General features: G+C 44.3%; 1 protein-coding gene across 3 annotated transcripts in view; it reads right to left on the bottom strand.

Annotated features, from left to right (window-relative positions):
- The window catches only part of emilin1b (elastin microfibril interfacer 1b), an 80,080-nt gene that overhangs the window by 6,882 nt on the left and 50,926 nt on the right, over positions 1-22,272 (bottom strand). For 2 of the 3 annotated variants that reach the window (XR_013933783.1, XM_080438207.1), the window contains exons 3-14: positions 16,180-16,361; positions 14,946-15,196; positions 13,178-13,357; positions 11,942-12,329; positions 10,787-11,526; positions 9,969-10,335; positions 9,495-9,755; positions 8,566-8,814; positions 7,211-7,405; positions 2,537-2,662; positions 2,044-2,061; positions 655-789 (exon numbers count right to left, since the gene is read on the bottom strand). Coding sequence is in view for 2 of the 3 variants with exons in the window: in XM_080438207.1 (XP_080294333.1) it covers positions 655-789; positions 2,044-2,061; positions 2,537-2,662; positions 7,211-7,405; positions 8,566-8,814; positions 9,495-9,755; positions 9,969-10,335; positions 10,787-11,526; positions 11,942-12,329; positions 13,178-13,357; positions 14,946-15,196; positions 16,180-16,361 (3,092 nt within the window). In the remaining variant the exon portion in view is untranslated. The remainder of the gene's footprint in view (positions 1-654; positions 790-2,043; positions 2,062-2,536; positions 2,663-7,210; positions 7,406-8,565; positions 8,815-9,494; positions 9,756-9,968; positions 10,336-10,786; positions 11,527-11,941; positions 12,330-13,177; positions 13,358-14,945; positions 15,197-16,179; positions 16,362-22,272) is intronic. The other variant, XM_080438208.1, reaches the window with a different exon arrangement.

Here is a 22,272-nt window from a genome sequence, read left to right as displayed (position 1 = left end):
CCCCGACGCGGAAGTGCATGTAAACAAAGCGTGCGTGCGAGACGGCGGAGGGTCCCGACTAACGCCTGGAACAATAATATTTCTAACGCGATCCTCCATTGCAGAGTGATCTCCGATCGAAAACGGCTCGCTTCCACCACGTTAAAAAGAAATGGAGATATTAAGCTTTTAGTCAAGGAGTTAACATTGGAAAGGCCGACCGGAAGGATTTTTCACATGGATCCACATCCGGCCTCTCCTTCTCAGAAACTCCTTGGATGATCCCAAAGTTTCGTTAGAGCGCCCCACGTGGGCCCCACGTATAAAAATAAAATTGGGTCAAAAACGGTCCGGACCGTTTTCGGCACTCCTCGTTTGGATTCTCAAAAACGGTCCGGACCGTTTTTGGCACACAATGTGTTAAAATATATATATTCAAAGATTTGCACAAATATTCAAGATTTTTCAAAAATTTCAGATCTACAAGCTCGTACTATGAGCTTGAATATCTGCTATTTTTGACTAGCCAAAGTATAACATAATGGTTATAGCTAAAATCTAAAATGACACAGATGCGTTCCCGGATTGAATGGGTTAAGCAGTCAAGTGGCCTGAGTCAAACTAATTGCTTAATTATAATGTAGTAGAGCTTTTCCTTTGCGAGTCCTACAGTACCTGTCCTTGGGTCATAGAAGTCTCCCTCATTGACAAAGACCTTGTCAAAGACGATGGTGGCAGCTTTCTCCATGGGGATGGTGAGAGCAGCCGAGAATGACAGCTTGGGCACGTGAGCGTCAGCACCAGGCAGACCTGAGCAGGACACACAGGCTTTGTTCAGACAGCAAACAAATACAATTTGTTTCTCAAATGTGATGTTTAGGACTGACTGTCCACACTGTTATTACATGTTTAGGACTGACTGTCCACACTGTTATTACATGTTTAGGACTGACTGTCCACACTGTTATTACATGTGATCTTTAGGACTGACTGTCCACACCGTTATTTTCAATTGATCAGATCAGTTAAAGTAATACTAGGTAACGTTTTCAACAAAACTAAAGTTAAATTGTATATCTTTTGTCAGTGGCAAAAGTTTCACAACACCCACTCCATGAATTTCACCCCCGGAAGCCTTTTATTTATATATTTTCTATTGAAAGTGGACTGGGGGGACATTCCCGGGGAAATGACGTTCCTGGCCAACGTCATGACGTCGTGGCCGACGTCCCCAGGAACTACCGCAACGGTTTCCTGTTTGGCCAGGAACTACCGCGGTAATAGCAAAAAGGAACCTCACGCTGATGTTAAGAGAATGTAGGATTTGAAGATCGAAAAAGAACAGAAAAAGAAAGCACAGCTCATGGTAACTAATGCTCCACTGGCTAAGAGAAACGATCCGTAGATAGTATAAAACAATTAAAAGATCGCTTTTTGAAACGCTTCCGGCTTCCGGTGAAAACAAATGGAATTCTGGGTAATCGAGGATTACGGAAATTGTATGCAGTGACGGTAGTGACCAGCAGAGGTTGCTAAAAATCGTTATTTGGGATTCTGCATTGTATAACTTTAAGTGTATTCAGACAATCGTCCACCTACTACAGTATCAGCTTTGGTTGCTGTGGTAACGTCATATCGACACAGGCGTGATTAATGCTTAATTTATACTTGGTCGGTCGTACAACAGTGTTGCTTACTGAAGCTCACAATACATCGCGATACGACACTTGTGAGCATGTAGATCGGATTTTTTTTTGCCGTACAACAAAGTATAAATCAGGCTTCAGTGAGTGTGCAGACTGAGACACATCTTTAGAAATCTGATTTGAATCTCATTTCAAACCACCTGGGAATGTGGTTCAAATCTGTCAAAGATCTGATTTGGGCTGCCAGTCTGAACATACAGTACAGTAGCCAGGGAGACAGACATCTTGAGCCTGCATTCAGAGAGCATCAGGCCAGACCAGTTGCAATAATGCATCATAAATATAATTACTTGATGTCAAACAGATTTAGTTGTGCCTTTAAACAATGCATAAATAATACTGAAAAACAAAGACCTACCTCGTTCACCTTTGGGACCTAAAAAAAGAAGAAGTAATAAGTTACTATTTAAGTTATGCACTGGAACACAGTACACTTCTGTACATTGGTGGCCGTGGTATTTTCCATCCATCCATCCATCCATCCATCCATCCATCCATCCATCCATCCATCCATCCATCAATCAATCAATATTAATGTCCATTCAGTAGAATGGGGTGCACTTGACCAGTGGTGGAAAGTAACTAAGTACATTTACTTAAGTAATGTACTTAAGTACAATTTTGAGGTACGTCAAAATTCGTCGCGATGCATTGTGAGCTTGGAGATCTGCTATTTTAAAACATCAGTGCCAATATTCAGTCCTGAACTGAATTTAACTGTAAAACTGCTTCATTCAATAATCTCACTCTTTACCTCTGCCTTACTCCCTGTTTCTTCCCCTACAGATTATTACATTGTGCATACAGTAGTTATTTGTTTCCGGAACAAAAATGTTATCAATCAACTTTACCTGGTTGTCCTCTGAGACCATTCTCTCCCTGTCTTCCTGGAGGTCCGGAGGGACCCCTTAACCCTGGCAGCCCGTTGAAGCCTCTATCTCCGGGGGAGCCTTGGGGGCCTGGTGGGCCGGGCAGGCCTGTGGCAGTGAGGGTTGGCAGAAAGTACACCAATAAATAATCAATACATTGACACAGAGGTATTGTATAATATTATTCAGCACAGAAGAAGATACTGATCTGCTTTGAAGAGGGTGAGTTGTCATGCAAATGGACAACAATGTATCTTCTAATTAGATAGATACACAAACATGTGGCAAAGATGTTAAAAACATTAATATCTGTCTTTCTTTATATTGTTATCAATTATCAACATTGTTTATGTATGTATGAGAAGATTACACAGTTATATTGTCGCTGTCAGGCAGAAACCTTGTATCTCTATATTTCAACTTTTAGTTTTTTGGGAAATGAATGCCCTACTAAATAAATGCAGTGCAGCTGAATATGCAGAATAGAAACTATTTGACGATTCCAATGTGAACAAGTGACTTGACAAGCATCAGTGATGCTCGCATCAATGATGCTTTAAGTATGTCATGACCTTTACAGTTTGTCCATAACATACAAAGAAATAGCCTAAGAAGTTAAAGTTGTTAATACTTGAGCATTTGGTCTAGATTTGGTTCACCAGCAATATAAAAAAATCCTGGTGTAGATGGGAATTCATGACAGGAATGGGTACGATATGTCACTCCTACCTACAGTAGCATGTATAGTACTGTAATATTTCTCCATATAGCCTCCACCCCTCCATGTGTACCTATATTATTTCCAACCGTAACCGTTGGAAATACTGTAACATAACATAACATAACATAACATAACATAACATAACATAACATAACATAAATGACATTAGTGTATGAGACTCAGGGTTGCAACATTTAATCAAACAAATCAATTTAATCGATGCAATTATTGATTTAGTCAAAAATACTACAGTATATATATTTTTTAAATCAATAGTAAAAATGTAGCAATGTAGTAAAAAAAAGTAGCCAATCTACAACCTCGCAACACGTCGCCATGCAATGAGTTCTGAGCTTGTAAATCTGCTATTTCTTGCTACTTTTGCCCTACACCATTGTACGATGAAGAATGAAATAGGAGTGGTTTAGGAGTAGAATTTTGTCGATTATTTTATTTAAAATATATATATCTTTTTTTTTTAAAAGCTTCTCAATTATTTGATTCATATAAATTATAATTTAGATAATAATCGCAAAGAAAATCCTCGAAGGTTGCAGCCCTATTTGAGACACAACCTTACGCAGTCAGTCTAGATAACTGACATCAAACAAGAGATGAAACAAAGCAATTAAAGACAATGGTCAGAACAGTGAGAGGACAATCAGAATAAATCATAAACACAATCGCACATAGACATGTAGAATATACTATGTAGACCACTGAGACAAAAACAAAGGTTAGGGACACGTTTAAACCATATAGGAGCGCATATGATATGACTGTGTGTGTGTGTGTGTGTGTGTGTGTGTGTGTGTGTGTGTGTGTGTGTGTGTGTGTGTGCGCGTGAGTGCGTGTGTGTGTGTGCGTGAGTGCGTGTGCGTGTGTGCGTGTGTGCGTGTGTGTGTGTGTGTGTGTGTGTGTGTGTGTGTGTGTGTGTGTGCGCTCATGTGCACACTATGCAGCCTTTGAAGTGTTGTGTCATGGGAAGTATTTCGGCACACAAACATAGCGTGTTCGTTTGAATGTTCAGATTAGTCATGTTTCTACTCTAAATACTCCGGCCCTTTTGTGGTGTTTGATAGCCTGTGGTGTTTATTGTATCTGGGCACTGTGTAGTGAGTAAATGTGTTACATGAGACCGCTGATGCTGTCAGTGTGCGCGTGCATACGCGCACGCACACACGCGCACACAGATAAATGGACAGAACAGACTGTAAATGACATTGGGTGTGAATATGGGTTTTATGCTTCACATAAATGTTTTAATATCTATCTACAGTACTGTATCTCTCTCTCTCATATATATATATGTATGGTATGGATAATTCAAATTGTATTCTTACTGAGATCTGTTTCATACTAGCCCCATTACGAACCTCTCACTCTGCTATACAGCTCCGAGATGAGGTTCCACTGCGAGCTCTACCGGAATCGGTGAAACGGCCGCAAAGGGTCCGTGGATTACCTTTTTCGCCACATCGTATCCAAAAACTAATGGTAGTTTCCAAACTGTTTGAGGATGTTCCGGAACTCTAACTTTTGAGAGCTTTTGGTCCGGCACGAAACAACCGCTTAAATCGCTTATTTAGTCAGCCTGTGGCCATGTTTCCCATTCAACCCGGAAAAAAACCCTACGTCAGGTGCCAGTACTGCTCCCGGTTCGGCTACAATGGGAAAACATGGCCACAGGCTGACTAAATAAGCGATTTAAGTGGTTGTTTTGCGCCGGACCAAAAAGTTAGGGTTCCGGAACATCCTCAAACATCTGTACAGTTGGAAGTGCTTTTGCCCTGCGATGAAATAATTAATAACAACTACCTACGTCAAAGGTGGGAAGAGGGATTTCCTCCCCTGCACAGGGAAGCTCACTCACAGGTCATTATGTGGAGCTGGAGGGCTTTAGCAATGCAACCCGGGGGCTTCTAGTTACCGTACTTAATGGCTTCTCAAACTGCTAAACTACTTGGTTTGATATACTGCTTTATTTGTCTCTCCTGTAAAGTCATTTAAGGTTAGCCTGCTTTCAAGCCCTTCTGTCTTCCACGGTATTGAGAGGAAGCTCTCAGATTGGACAGGGTTAGGATTAGAAGTACATATATACAGTACACGACACAATGGTTTAGTTAACAGTTAACACTGTTCGTCTTTGTAGAAGTCCCATCTCACATATTGATCCTGAATCTGCATTAATACTGTAGACAAGTGTTTATCAAACTTTTTTAATTTCGAGGAACCTCATAACTCCTTGAGAGTGCACAAATGGAACCAAATGGACCCATAAGCGTCCATTTCAGACATGTCAGCATCCATTTGGAACCCCTCAAGGAACCCAGAGGGTCTCTGGACCCCACTTCATCAATGCTTAGTCACAGAATCCACTATTCACTATTTCCCCCCATCAATTGCCCTTGTTTAAGGGGGCAAAATTATGAAGCAAAAGTGCAGCATTATGCATACACACATGCATGCAGTTATTGTATAGTGGGACTTTTACAACAGCTGAACATCTAGAGAAAAACACCCAAACCTCTATTCAGCAACACAGGGCCTATAATGCAGAACAAACAAGAGGTACGGAATGAGAGTCAATACTTCAATACCAAATAGATTGGCTGATAAAAGTCACATTGGCCTGTATTTCTTTCTATATTGGTGCGACCACTACCTATTATACATAAAACCAAAATGTTAGTATTTTATTAAATATAGCTGTCATGTGGCTGGGTCTAAACACAGTAAAACATTTCCACTGTACTTTAATATGGAGGAATGTTTCAGAAAACGTTTGATATTGCTCAATTTCTTGGCAGTTGTGTAATTTAAGGTGGGTTCTTTTAAACTGTTTTGGTGTCACACACATGACATTATTCATGGAAGCATAAAGACCAAGCTGTCAGCTGACTGTCTGTATAATTAAATATAAATGAAAATGCTTTTATATTGGTGCATAACTCAGTCTGTACCATGACAAGATTAATAAATCACTTGTCAACGGTCGAGCCAAATGCATTTTCACGGGTGAAATGGTCTTTGTTATGATCAGTTTCTCAATAAGAAGTACTATGGTCCAAGACCACACATAAATTAAACAATGCAAATTCTGTCACAGTGGAATTTCTGGATGATTATGTACAATATCTAGAAGGCAGATACCGTACTGTCAATTAGATTTCCCCCAACAAGATCGGAATTAAATGTTTTCTTTTAGTTCAAATGAAGGTCTGATCAACCAAAAGCTCAAAATGAAGTGAAGCGCCGCATTGATCTAAGTGTGCGGACATTTCTTCTACACAGTCAAATCCTCAGTGTAAATTTACAAGTTGTACACTCCCACTCTCAGAGTTAAATTAACACTCATGCATAGGATTATTTCAGCTACTGTGACATCACACCCTTGTACGTGCAAACCGCAACACGAGTGTATTGGAGGTGCAAACAAAGGTGCTTCTTGCGTGGAGTTAGGTGATTTTTGGGGCCCGGGAGCTTTAAAAACAAACATTTAGACATCCCGTCAAAACTACAACATGACCATAGTTTTGCGCTAGGACTGGTAGAAGATATTGCTGTATAGACAATCCGTCCCACAATACACACCTGTGTTGTTTGCATCGCCAAAGACAATGGCCGGATTTGGCCACGCCCCCCAAATACCTGTACGTGTCTCAAAGAATAGAATAGAATAGAACCCTGTTTCTCACCGTCGGGTCCGGGGACCACCAGAGGTCTAAATGGACCCTTACGGGTCTGTAACTCTGAGAGTGTACTATGGGACCATTTGTCCACAAGCACAGTGTAGATTGAGGTCCCAGAGATTAAAGTATTTTTTACCAAAGGGAGCATAATCAAACTGGCGCTCCTTCGAATGAAAGAGGTTGAGGATCACTGGAATAGAATAGAATAAAATAGAATGGAATGTAATGGAGTAGGTGACTTGCCGGTCAGGTCTTGCTCTGAGAGGCCGTGCAGCTCTTTGAGGATGTAGTTGACTGAGGAGTTGAGGCTCTTGATCTTGCCATGGACGCCGTCCATCTGGGTGGTCTGGATGTAGTCGATGAGGCCTCCGTGTGTGACCACCGTGTTGTTCAGACCGCTCACACAGCTCCACAGCCCCGACACGTGTTTGTTCAAACCTGAACATGGGATAGTATTCATTAAACCGCTGTTTCGTCATAGGGCTGGGCAATTAACCGAATTATTTGTATATCAATATATCAAAACCAAAATGTTTAACCAATAATAACTGACTTAATTTAGCATTAATCGAATAGAAAGAAGCACGTTTTTATATTTCTTAGATATCAACAAATCGAGGCAAAAAAGTAAAATAATAAATAAATGTTTATCAACTAAATCGATTAGTCTGATTAACCACTATTAGCCCTATTTTATAGTTTGTTGTACAATGGTGGTCGTACAAAAATAATAGCCGATCTACAAGCTTGTAGATTGGCTATTTTCACTATTATTTAAATAATCATTCGTTAAACGCAATCGAGGCAAAAGTTTGAAATAATTGTGATATTGATTTTAATCGCCCAGCCCTGCTTCATCATCACCCATTCATTACTGTTTTGTCTTGCAGAGTCAAGCATGTTAGACGCACTATTATCCAGCGGTGGTCTCAAAAACATAAAGGAAAACTGGCAGAAAAAGACTCGCACAAAAATGTATTTGAACATGCTCATAAAGTGCTCTGTGCTCAAAGATTTGTAATGTTATGTCCACACGCCCCACCATCGCCGTGGTGATGTCTTTTATTAGTGGCCTTGCTGACCCTGATCCTCGGCACCTGAGCTGCCAACTGTCTGTGAGCGCTGACGAAGGTTCTATGACCGAACAGTTTTCTGCTTTTTGGCACCTTTCACTTTGAGCACAGAGCACTTTATGAGCTTGTTAAAATAAATAAGAAATATATTTTCTTAGTCTCTGTCGACGCCTACGGAGTCTTCCTTAAAAGTTTTTGTAGAGTGCAGGTCTTTTTCTCCCAGACTATTACATCTTTAACCACCCTAAACCTGGCCATTCCTATTTTGGGCATGTCATTATAGGCAAACATTTTGTTTTTCTTTCTTTTTCTTATTAAAAATTTGGAAAAATAGCAAAGGTACCGAGCTACAAGCTCACAACATGTCGCATTATGATGTGTCGTGAACTTGAAGATGCTATTCTCACTACTTGAGAATGTTTTAATTGAAAACCTTTTGAAACATTTTCATCAAATCCAACCCAGGAACTTCTGATCCAAAACCAGGCTAAAGGAAATTACAACTAAATTCTATGTGCCCCGTACCGTCTTTGATCTTCTGCAGGGAGTCCGAAACGCCGTCCAGTCGGCCACACACTCCCTCCATCTTGGACAGTCTCTTCTCCAGGCCGTCCCCTGAGCGCTTGCAGTCTCCCATCTCCACCACCAGGGTGCTCTCGAAGCGCCGCACATCCCTGTCCATCCCCTCCAGGCGGTCGCGGCTCTCCTCGATGTGCTCCGTCACTTCCTGCTGGATCTTGTCCAGCTCGGTGATGATCTTGTCCTTGGTGTTTCCTGTGTGTGCAGCAGTGCGAGGTGGGTACTATTGGTTATCTTATCTCATTTTCATCTTCACTCTCATCACATTGCATCATAGCATTTCAGTTAGACACTTTCATCAGAATTAACCATTTAGCGGTGTGACTCTCCTGTGATACTACAGATTATCTGCGTAAGCATGACACAGAATCTGATATCACTAATTTGTCCAGTTGTCCAGGAACTTGTCCAGGAAGCAGAGCGTAAGATATAGAGTTATTGCATGAACATACTGTAACATTGAACCCTTCAAGGGCACAAGTTAAGATACACAGATAACATCATACAATCCACAGAATCATACAATTAACTTGGATGGCACAGGAGGAGACTGCCGAGGTGGAGGGAGTTTGATCACACACAGCTGTAGAAACAGAGCTGTGACCAATGCTGAGCATGAAGTATGAAAAGTGAACAGTGTTCTGGTTAAAAAGAATGGTTCACTAAATGAACCATTAGATCGAGGGCGTCTGAGAATAAGAATGAAGGGAGTTGAGAGAGCTGAATACACTCACAACGCACACACGCACGTCGTGTGTGTGTTGTTTGCGTTGTGCGCTGTGATGCTGGTGAGATGTGATCACTGCCTGGTGGCTACAATAACCACCAATACCAAACAGTAGAAGAAGCGGTGTGCGTACGGTACAGTACGGTACCTAGGTCGGTGATGACGCTGCCGTGTTTGTGCACGGTGTGCTCCAGGCCTTTCAGTGTGTCGTTGATGGAGCTGAAGGTCAGGATGACGTCCGACAGCTCGCCCTGCAGCGACTTCAGCTGATGGTTGTTCAGGGTTCCGCCGATCACGCTGTGGCCGTCCAGGGACTTCTCTGAGTCCAGTCCGCCCCCAGGTTCTCTACCCGGAACGCCACCGGTACCACTGGTACCACCAGCTCCACCAGCTCCACCAGCTCCACCTCCTGTAAGAGAGCCCACCAGTTTAGCTTTGAGAAAACGTATTCTCTGAAAAGACGTTGAACTAATAAGACAGCACAAATGAACAGTGAGAATGACAGTCATGTAGAGAGCGAGGAAAGTAGGTTGGCAGGCCGACAGACAGACAGACAGACAGACAGACAGACAGACAGACAGACAGACAGACTATTCTAACTAGGATGATGTAGATCACTAACCCGTGGGTGTATCCAGTATGATCGTACACTGTCCCGTACATCTCTGCACGTCTTCCCTGAGCCGGACCACCTCCTCCTGCAGGGTGGAGCACACCTGGGAGCAGAAGTCCCCCCGAGGCCCCGAGCCTGCTGCCCCGCCCGTCCCGCCCGCCCCGCCCACCCCGCCGATGGCGTCTATGCGTTTCCCGAAGCGGTCCAGGGTGTGCTGGGTGTGGTTCTTCAGCTTCTTCAGCTCGTCCTCCATCCTGCCGCACAGCTCGCAGTCGTGCCCCAGCGTCTCCACCTCGGTGACGATGCGGTTGAAGTGCTCCCCGTGGTCTCCGGTCAGCGCCTTGATCTTGCGTACGTCGTGGCTCAAGTCGACCACCTTTCATCGTAATAGGATAAGAGAAAGGAGATGAGAAAATGCTAGATTGTATTGATTCCTGAGGCACAATTCAGTTGTTACAGCGTAGATCAGTGATTCTCAACCTTTTAGGGACCCCAGGTTTGATATTAGCCCACGGACCCCCCATGTGGTACCATTTTTATATCTCTGGGACCCCAATCTACACTGTCAAATCCTCTGTGTTAATTTTACTTAACGTTTTTTACTTAACGTAATGGACCAAATGGACCCTTATGGGTCCATTTGGTTCCTTTTGTACGCTCTCAGTTACAGACCCACAAGTGTCTATTTGGTTCCTAACTATCAATTATTTAGCTGAGGGCACCTTCATGGACCCAAGGGGGTCCCTGGAACCCACAGTGAGAGCCACTGGCATACAGTAGATTAATAAAAATCATTAAAAAAAGGGATTTTAACAAGAGATGTCCACCTTGTCCAGCAGAGAGTCTCCAGACACGGAGAGGTTTTTGAGGTGCGTGTTGAAGCGATGGATCTGATCTTCGTTGGCGACCACCCTCCACTCCAGACTCTTCTCCGTGTTGTCGCCTCCCGCTCCCGGCAGCCTGCCGCCTGTCCCTCCTGCCCCCGGCCTCCTGGTTCCTCCCGTCGTCCCCCCTGCGCCTCCTCTGTCTCCGTCACCTCTTCCTCCCGTCCCCCCTGCTCCTCCTCCGTCGCCTCTTCCTCCCGTCCCCCCTGCGCCTCCTCTGTCTCCGTCGCCTCTTCCTCCCGTCCCCCCTGCTCCTCCTCTGTCTCCGTCACCTCTTCCTCCGCTACCGCCCCCGACACCTCCCGACCCGCCTTCCCTCCCTCCTCCAACTCCTCCTCCTCCTCCCCCGCATCCGCACTCCTCCGTCCTCCAGTTGAGGAGCGCCGTGGCGTTCTCCAGCCGCGCCAGCCTCTTGTCGTGGTCGCCGACACGCTTCTTCACCAGCTCCACGTCCGACTCCACGTCGCCGATGCGGAAGGCCTGGTCGTCGAAGCGGTCCAGGAAGACAGTCCGCAGGTCTCCCAGCTCCCGGTGGAAGTAGTCCTTCAGGTCGCTCTCCACATAGGAGCAGCTCTCCTCGGTGCGCAGCATGGTGCCGTTCACCCGTCTCTCCAGGTCCCTCAGCCGGCCGTCCAGCCGGTCCTCCGTCACCACGTCCGTGTCCCTCCCGCCGCCGCCTGTCCCTAGAGGGTTGTCACAAAGTCATGAAAATTGTTGGTTGACGATTAATTGTTGTGCAAATGATTGTGATTAACGGTTTAATAGTTTTTAATGTTTAATGTTTTTGAACATTTCTGTAAGGCTTTGAAAACACAGGGCAGATATGACAAAATAACATAAATATGCCAATGACTGTTGCTAATAATTACAAATAAATAAGGTGCTATGGCCAAAACAGGCCTTGCATTTAATCATTTTACTTAGAAAAAATTGCAGAAATAGCTGATGTACTGTACAAGCTCAATTGGTAGATCGGCTATATCTGCATATTTTTCAACAGATGAACAGATGAATGTAAACAATTCTGACGATTATGCAAAAATAATTGCGATCATCTCAAACAACTGCAATCAGGCGATTAGTTAATAATTGGCCTACCTGTCCCTCCACCTCCGCCAGTGAATCGTCCACCACCACCACCCCCACCGACACCTCCGCCTCCACCTCCGCTGCCACCATGGCCTCTTCCACCTCCACCTCCACCTCCAACTCCTCCTGCACCTCCCGCGCCGCCCAGCGCCTTATCCAGGCGGTTCTGGATGACGTCGTAGTTCTCCGAGGCGGAGCTGATCTTGCGCTCGGCGTCGGTGACTCGGTTCTTGAGGTCGGTGACGGTGTCGCAGCAGCCCTGCGAGCGCACCACCTCCCGCCTCATGCCCTCCAGCCTGCTGTGGTAGCGGGCGTCCATGGCGCTCAGCTGTTTCTCCAGAGCCCGGATCCGCTCGCGGTCCTCCTGCTGCTGCCTGCTCAGGTCCTCCACGCCCGCCTGTTGGAACATTATTTACAAACGCTTCATTTCGTTGCTGTTGGGTGGAAACCTTGTAAGTCCAAAACCGTTCCTTTATTATTATTTGTATTTATTTGTTACGATTTAAAATAGCTAATCTGCTATTTTCACTACTTTTGTGTGACACTCTTGTATGATGAAGTAGGGCATTAGTTGAGATATGGAGATATGAGGTTTCTGCCCGACAGCAATGATTTACATTTTACTCAGGGTTCGATTTGGGGGGATGGGGAGATTTTTTTTATTTATATCCCCCTTTTGGTCATTCATTTTTAGCAATGATGTCAATAATAAGCAATAATGCTATATCCCTGATTCTGGTCAGACTGAATATAATACATGCATTTCCTTTTGGGAAATGTAGAAACACATCCCTATTTTGGGCAAATTTGACAAAATGGGTCCAAATGATCATGTGCAGGTCCTTACATTAAAGCTGTAACTTTCCTCTTCTACCCCGGATTTGAACCCGGTTTCCTGTGCAAGTGCTGACATTTTTACCATTGAGCTAATAGAGTCGACCTGCTTTCGTGTCAGATCCTGTGTCTAGGTGAGACATGACCTCTAACACGATCTAAATGTCTCAATAGAAGAGCAGGGAGACAAAACAACCACCTCAATTGTAAAAGTTATATTGTATTAACATACTCTACCATACAGAATGGACAAACTTTAAATGTATTCATTAAAAAAAGTTACATAGTGAGGCTTTAATGGACTGCTATTAATATTCATGTTTGGTCATTGCATTGCTGGCTCTTAGTACCGAACATGCCTTTCATGGTATTTCAAATGTAAACTGTCATCGAAGCTGGATGGACAGCTACCTGGCAGGAAGAGCAGGAGAGAGACACCCTCCTTTCCAGTTCTCTCAGAATCTCCTCCTTCAGGGAGTTGAAGCCCCCGCCTCCTCCTCCTTTAGCACCTCCTCCAAGCTCGCCGTCCAGATCGTTGCCCTTCCCATTCACCAGATGGTTGTTGATGCTGACCAGAGTCTTGTCATGGGCCTGGGTTAGAGGAAAGGAAAGCATAATGCATACGTACAGCACTAGGAACTGATGGTTGTCTCAAATGAGACAATGCAGACAATACTTAAGTGACAGTGGTTCTCAAACATTTTCATTTCAATGATATGTATTTGGCCACGGACCCCCTTTTCTGAAAAGAGTTTCTGACAGGGACCCTCCCGTGAGATTTGTCAACATTTTTCGAAAATAAAATAGGGCTTTAAGTGTTTAAACTGTTCCTCATTTTGCTGGAGACCCCCTCAAGGACAGCTGGGGCTCCCTGGAACCCAATTTTCTGCATGATATCAGACACTACACAGGGGTAAGAATACAAACTAGCAGAAACACTTTGCATCACTGTGTATACAGAGCTGCACCCCCGTTCTGCTGTCCTCCACTTCAGCCACATGTCTGGATTTAACCCATAAAGACCGGGAACGCATCTGTGTAACCACTTAAACCATTATTTTATACTTTGGCTATTCAAAAATAGCAGATATACAAGCAGTGGCATCCCCAGGAATTAAATTTAGGGCAGGCGAGATTTCTTTTACACCCAAAAAATAAATTACAAGCTCATAGCCCATCTGAAAATATTTTGTTTTAAAAAACATGTATATTCAAAGATTTGGACAAATGTTCGAGATTTTTCAAAAATAGCAGATCTACAAGCTATGAGCTTGTATATCTGCTATTTTTGAATAGCCCAAAGAAATAAAAAAAATGACACAGATGCGTTCCCGGTACTAATGGATTAACAGGAGAAATCAAGAAGGGATCTCCTTGATTCTCTTAGGAGTAAGTAGCTGTGCACACAATTTTTAATTGTATACCAACATAACACCAGATGTGTGGGGTTTTTTTTGTCACGATGTGTTTCTAAACACGGAATGCTGCTGCTGGTACTTCACCTTTTATCTGATGCATTTCTTAACCACATGAACTAGCAGCATGAAATAGCAGATCTACAAGTAAAGCCTTGGGGGACTCTGGTCAATGAAGTATATAGGGTTTAAGCCGTTACAATAATGCAAAGGTCAGCATATTAACTGGCAGAGCCACCACTGCATCCCGTAAATGCAGGAAAGAAAGAAAGAAAGAAAGAAAGAAAGAAAGAAAGAAAGACAGACAGACAGACAGACAGACAGACAGACAGACAGACAGACAGACAGACAGACAGACAGACAGACAGACAGACAGACAGACAGACAGACAGACAGACAGACAGACAGACAGACAGACAGACAGACAGACAGACAGACAGACAGACAGACAGACAGACAATCGGAAGGCATCAGCGTTGCTAGATTTTGCGAGAGAAATTAGCAAGCAGATCTATGAAAACAAGCCCAAAAGAAGTGACTAATGGGCCACATTAGCACTTTATAAACCGATATGCATCGGTATTTGAAAATAGCCGTTTTAGATTTGTGTTCAAATGTTTCAAAAATATTATATATTCAAATACATCCAAAATGTTTGTGAGCCACTGGTTTAAACAACATTAGACAACAAGCAACTTTGTAAAAAAAACAAGCCCAAAGTCGCTTATAATAAGCGGACATGGCAACACTGAAAGCCATCTGACCATTGTTCGGTTATCCAGCTGGTCTAGCTTGGTCTGAATGCTGTGGATGGTCTCTGTAATGGCCGGCTGGGCAGCGTCAGCAGGGTTCCTTCCAGCAGAACCACCACCGCCCGGTTTGTTCATCTCCTCCGTGAAGCGGTCGTTCATCCCCCTCATGGTGGACTGGACCTTGTGGAGCTCCTTGGTCAGGCTCTGGACCTTCTCCTCCAGCTGTCTCATCTTGTCACTGTCCCCTCGTTCTGGATGCACACCTAAACACACACACACACACACACACACACACACACACACAGACAACGATAGTATTACAGATATAGATCGGTAGATTCTCTAACTTTTACATTTCAAGGACCGCCTTTACTCTGAGAGTGTACAAATGGAACCAAATGGACCCGTAAGGATACATTTGGTTCCATTTGTACACTCTCAGAGTTGCAGACCCGTAAAGGTCCATTTGGAACTCCCCCAGGGAACCCTGAGGGTCCCTGGACCCCACTTTGAGAACCGGGATGCCAATTTTATCCAATCAGGAGGAGAGAGAACTCTTAAAGGATGCAGGATAAACAAATGAAATTGGAAGTAAATACACAAAGATATGAGCAGTCAAATTAGAACTGGACCAATATAAAATGATAAAAGGGTACTCTCTCCTGATTGGTTGAAAATGCAACCCATGTGAAAATGTATTTTCTGTTTATTAAAGAGTTGGAGAGACGGGGGGAACCTCTGTTATTGAACAAACACTCTATAGCAATGAATACGATCAGTATGTAGTGCTTTAACCTTTTAACAAAAATCTTTTGTTTTTCTTCTGCAGTGCAGGCTACAGTATTATATTGGGGTAAATTGTGTGTACTTATACCTTTTGCTTACATACTGGGTTGTGTTTTGGGCAGGATACTATGAGGACACTGTAACCTTGTGTTTTGTTCTGCAGAGTGCAGGCTAGTTGTATATGTGTATACTATTGTACTGTATATTGCTGTTCATTATTGATGGTGCTTCTGTAATGTTATTTCTTACCTTTGTATTGCGACAGTACTATTCTTACTCTGGTATCTGTAACTCTGTAACTCTAACTGCTGTGCTGCCTCTTGGCGGCTGATTTCCCCCCTGCGGGATCAATAAGGGTCTATCTCTCTACTGTATGTTGAGTTATGTCTTTATGTATGTGAGCAAACCCATTTGGCCAGTGAAGGTATTGTGAGTGTGATGTGGATATGGATGTACCCACCACCACTACTGCCTCCCTGTCCGGGCCGGGGTCTGGGTCTGGAGGGTTCTATCTGGGTCCCAGAGCCACCGACCGGACCCTCGTTACAGTCCTCTCCGCTGAATCCATGGCAACACTTCCACTCCATCTCTGTCACCATCTTGTAGGCCACCTTGTACTTGGGCCTCATGTACGTACGGTACCTGTAGGGGGACATCGATATAGCAGTCAATCAATCATATCTGTCGATACGTTGACAAATTGATCAATGCAATCGATCAATTGTTCGGTTATTGTGACGTCTATCATCAGGGAGAATCAAGACTTTGTCACTACTCAATACAAACAGCGAAATTCAAGTGTGTGACGTCCACAAAATACTGTGCTACATCAACATGACGATAACAATTATAGCAACTAAGATAAGAATAAGCCTTATGAGGAGTTTCTATAGCAGCAGTAGCAACATCAGCGTAACACAAATAAATGTGCAAATAAGGCATAACAATTATGTACCGATACCTTGTTTATATATACTATAGAAGCAATAGCAACTGATACCTTGTATTATACTGTATTCTATTTTATAGCAGCAGTAACAACATAAACATTTGCAAAATAAGATGATGTGCTTGTATCTACACCTTGTATCTACATTGTGCAACGATGGATTGAGCAATCCAACGATTTCAGTTATAGCTTTTGAAGGAGCATGGTACTATCCTTGATGAACTTGTACTGCTCAAGAGCCGTTCTGAATAATATACATCTAGTGATGGTTAAAGTAATTAAAGTAGGCTTTGTGATGTCCAATAGTATCCTGTTACTCCTGTTCTATTTTAGATTTTAGTGACAATGTAGCAGTTTGAGTTCGAATGAGAGAATTATTTCTCTCATTCGAGGGCCTATGTTTGTAGAGCCGCTGTTTATTTTCCCTGGTCAAACAGAGACATTACAGGCCACAAAGCCAGAATAACCAGTGTTTTCTGCTTAACCACATTGAACCACATCGAACCCTAGCGTCCCTATTCTGGGCATGATGACATACTGTAATAGGCGAACATCAGCAAAAATAGCACATCTAGCAAGCTCACAATGTGTCGCAACGCAACATGTTGTGAGCTTGGCGATTTTTCCAGCAAACAGATTTGGTGTAAATGGAAAGAAGGAGGGGGGCCAAGTACAGGTTCCTGGGGTACCCGGACCGGTCAACTAAGTGTATAGGGCTTATGTGGTTCATTATAATTGTAGTACCTTTGAGGGTGTTTTTGAGGGTGTCTTTATTTTTAAAAAATTGCTTGTTGCTAACCTTGGAGCAATGGATTTTGTTGCTATCGAGCAAAAACCTTGTATCTCCATATTTCATTTCTTTTTTTGTGTAAATTAATGCCCTATCATTATACAAGTGTGTCGCACAAAAGTAGTGAAAATAGACGATCTACAAGCTCACAACGCCTTGCGATGAAAGGCGTTGTGAGCTTGTAGATCGGCTATTTTTACTATTTTGAATCGTTTTTGTTTTTATAATAAGAAAAAAGGAACTGTTTTGGACTTACAAGGTTTCCAACCGACAGCAAACGATATGAAGCGTAAACACAGACAGACTATGTGCAGGGTGGTGTGAGGTAACTCTAGTCATTGGTATTCAAACACAACCCAAACCTTGACCAAATCATTTACAGCAGGGGAAACTGCTCAGACCACAACGTGTTAGCAAATAATTCATCATCATCTGCTCTCGTTCTGTCCAGAACTCATGTAAATCACCACGGCCGCGCCATGTGTTCGTCTCGCCGCTCTGTTGTGAGAGCCTCCACCGGCATGGCTGGTATGCCGGGCTGATCTCGTCTTACCCCAATCATCTCATCCCTGAGACCCGAGTGAAATCCTTCATAACCTTCACTTCAAAACACACGAAAACACTGCTGCCTCTGATTGCATGCACGTGTGAGTCTGGCACGCCCCGACAGAGTTCCTGTAATAAACAGTTGTTTTCCGTTCTAAGTAAAAAAAAATATTATTAAAAAAAGGACAAGAAATGTGAAAATCATTTATCATGCTGTTTTGGGGTAATTAATGTACACTTAAGGGTTAGCTTTGTCAGGGTTTAGACGTAGATTATTTGATTTGTGATTTAGCATTTATGGGTAAGAGTTAAGTGTGCAGGTTTTAGGGTCAAATGAAAATTACACACGGCTTCGCCTTTGAAGCTGGTCCAGAACATAACATTCCCGGAATGGAAGCAATAGTGTTGAGGGAGAGCGGTCAGACTAGACATTAATAGAACAGACAAGGTAAATAAAGAGCTGAGAGCGAGACGGTGTAGGGGAGACACTAACGGGCCTTTTCCACAGCATATAGAACGGTTCTGAGAATGGTTCAGAACTGTTCCAATTGCATTTCCATCTATGCACATGTTCGGTGCTGTTCGGTGTGGAATGGATTAAACCGTGCCCACGCCTGGGTTTTCGGCATGGTTACCTATCCATGCTCAACACGGCTAAAGTAGGGCTTAATGACGTATAGTCTAAGGTCAGTGGTTCTCAGAGTGTGGTCGGGGGACCCTCAGGGTTCCTTGAGGAGGTTCCAAATGGTCTGAGAGTGTGATAATGGAACCAAATGGACCCGCCCTTACGGGTCCATTCGGTTCCATTTGCACACACTCTGATAAAAATAATAATTTGAAAACCAGTAACAGTGGTGAAAGCAGTGGGAAAGCACTAATGATCGGAAAGTCAACACAAAAAGCTGCTCAAAATGTATGTCTGAATATTTGTGACATGCGCATTGTTCAGGACAGCAGAAAAAGTCACGAAAATAGGTTTTTTTTTATCCAAAATGAGTTAATAGCCTACAGTATAGTAAATTACTACTGACAGACAATTGAGGAAAGACTATGATACATGTACATTCCCAAATCAATTTACAATTTAGGCATTTAACAACACTCTTATCCAAAGCGACTCATCAAGTGTGAGATCAGAGTAAATGGCATTTACCCTGTCAACAAAGATAGGGTAAATAGTCAAATATATGGAGTGCAAAGAAAAACAATTTAGTGGTTCCAATTAACTCGGCCAATGGGTAAACATGAAACCCAGCATCTGTAGTGTAGCTGTAGTCCAAATATCATTGCTAATATGCTGTCGTCCCACAACTATGACTACTTTGACCTCACTGTAGTTCTTTTGAAGGGATGCCCTACTCCTGATTAGTGGGAACAAATGATATGATACAGGTCTGTTTGACATAATGCTAACATCATTTACAAACATTAAGTCTAGATCTCTTTAATAAAATTTAAATAAATAATTCCAGAAAAATCAATATGTAAACAAAGTCCTAGTAGAGCAGCTTTGTTTCGGACCCCCTAACCATACTAAGATTGGCCCTCTAAGTCTACAAATATTCAACAGGACCAGTCCTTGAATGTTTTCATAGGTTTGTCTGGGGTGGATTTTAGCACCTCTGGAACTACTGGTACGTCGGTGAGGTAGAAAATGGATTCTCTGTTTGTTGAAATATTTGAGGTATTTTTTTTTTCTCCAAATGGGTGTATGAGCCACGTCTGGTATTGAAATCACATCCTCAGCCTCAAAGCTCTAAGGCCAGTAAGGCCACAGTGAGACAAAGTGTTGAGGTTACAGGGAATCACCACCAGCACCAAGCCTACCAGTGACTGGGGCAGTGTACATTTTGACAGTACATTTTGATTAATTTTAGTCATAGTCTTTTGAATAAAATTCCATTGATGGCGTTGTAATGGCTGATTTTACACTTGGTTGCATGCTGAAAATAGACGATCTACAAGCTCACACCGCGGTGCACGCGTTGTGAGCTTGTAGATCTGCTATTTTCAGAGCATAACACCCGAGCGCAAACAACCATAAAATGACTTGTCTTAGTTCTACTGGATCTCTTCTCCACTAGTACCTCTGTAACGGAGGTACTGTTACTTCTTCGATATGTGTTAAGGACTGTATTCTTATAGGCGCTATGGGCCCTTATTATGACTGTCGCAGTATATAGTCTGGGGCTGAGGCTCAAAGCGGCTCAGCGGACTGTGGGATACTAGGTATGGTCTTACCTTATCTTATCCCAAGTCTCCAGATACTCTTCAGTTCTTACTCAACAGCTGGTCTGGCGCCCGCTCGCGCCTGCCGCTGTGCTTAATAGGTGGGACATGGTGTCGTATGATCTTAGGGTGACGTCATGCTGACGCTACGTCCTTAATCGGGACGATTGTCCCGTCGTCATCGTCGTCTTGGCAACACTCCCCCGGTGGCAGGATACTGTCACCATTCGCCGGGCGACGATGTTCATTATTATTTCCTTAGTCTTAATTTTGATTTCCTCTCGATGGTGGAGGGTAGAAGACTTGTGCGTGTGCTCTCTGCCCGGTTTGGAGTGTCAGAGATACAGCAAGGCATTCACTGCACACCATACCCGTTCTAGCGTCCATTTCCATCGCACTGTGGCATAGGACCACCTGGTTGAGCCCATCGACCAGATGGTTAGTTGAGTAGAGTAAGTCGGGCTGACAGGACTCTGTGAGCCCCTCTTCGAGCCGTCGTGTCGGTGCGCTAGGCCTTCATCTCCCTTCGGGCTGGGGGCTCTGACGTGCCGGATCGGCAAGAGAGCCGGTTTGGTCTCGCGTGGGTGAACTGCGTTGTTGTGCTGTTCTGCCACGATTGATTGCACTCTACGAGGTGTAGGCTGACGGACGTCGGGCAAGGTGGGTGCGCTCTCCTCTTCGTTCCAGTACTTGGTCGGGAGAGGGGATTCGTAGGACATCGTCTGGTTCTGCATCTCCGTCGGGTCCGAGCGATGTGGGTGGATGTGCTACGCAGCTGGTGCAACGGTGTAGCTATGGGGGGAGCTTAGGAGGAGCCTGTGACTGCAATGTGCAGTCACGGTGGCATAGAACGCCGTGGTAACAAAGCCGAGGGTGCCTCGGTCGGACCAGAGCTCGTGGGGCTTCCACCTGCGAGCTATGAATCGACGGAGTGACGTGAGGAAAGGGTCTGCACTCATACTTGTGAGGAATTCAATGTGGATTGCACGAGTGGTGAGACATTTGAATATAATCCCCCATCTTTTCTCTGTCCTCCTACCGATTTTCACAGTCATTGGTCCGAAACAGTCCGTTCCGGTGGGGTAGAACGTCGGGTCCATCGATCTCAGGCTGGAGTTTGGGAAGTCGGCCATTTGGGGAATCTCGGCCTCTCCCTTCCATCTCCGACATTGGAAACAGTTGGTTTGGTATTTCTTGGCGGCTTCCCTCCCCTTTAGTATCCAGTACTTCCTTCGTAAATCAGCGAAGACCCGTTCTGTTCCTGGGTGATTTAACCTCTCGTCGTACTCTTGGATGATGGGCTTGGTGTACGGGTGAGAGTGGGGTAGTAGGATTGAGTGCATTGCTCCGTAGTACAGGTCATGATATCGACGGAGTCTGCCTCCTACTCTGAGTAGACCTGCGTGATACTCTGGCGCTAGGTTGCGTAGCTTGCTTGTATTTTGGTAACTTAACCAGGATGTGTTTAACTCCTTTGGGGAGCTTTCCTCCTGGATGCGTCTCAGGATGACTGCTTCTGCTCTGCGATAGTCCTCCGATTTTAAGGAGGGAGGGTCTGTCCCCCCCTGCATCTCTGCTAAGGGTGATGCAGTAGTTCTGAGGAGTTCTTGGTATGCCTTAAACTCTGTTGGCGGGGCAGGCTCGGGTATACAGACTGTTAAGCCACAGAATGGCGATGTCTTCAGCTCTTGGGTCTCCACTGGTGGGCCTTCTCCCCCCTGGACCGTCTGTGTAGCAGATGGTGCAGTAACTGTAGGGGGTTCGTTAGTAAGGTTCCCGGCATCGTCTGGGAGTGGAGGACCGTTGCCGTCCTCTCGTGTGCTCCCCCATGGAGGGGGAGGCGTCTCCGGCACTTTGATGCTAGAGTGGGGAGGGACGTCTCCTAGGTTGTGTGGCATGGGCATGACTGCGGGCTCAGCTATAGGCTGCTGCTGTTCCGTCTCTTGTGAGCGGAGCGCAAGCTGCAGCGGCTCTGCGGTAAGGGTGGGGTCCAGGCTCGGCTCTGCGCTAGCTGGTATAGTTGTGCGTAGAGCAAGTAC

The sequence above is a fragment of the Gymnoscopelus braueri genome (genome assembly GCF_963280865.1).
Source record: "Gymnoscopelus braueri genome assembly, chromosome: 1".
Taxonomy (NCBI): domain Eukaryota; kingdom Metazoa; phylum Chordata; class Actinopteri; order Myctophiformes; family Myctophidae; genus Gymnoscopelus; species Gymnoscopelus braueri.
Note: the sequence above shows the minus strand (reverse complement) of the source record. Positions and strands in the feature narration are given on the sequence as shown.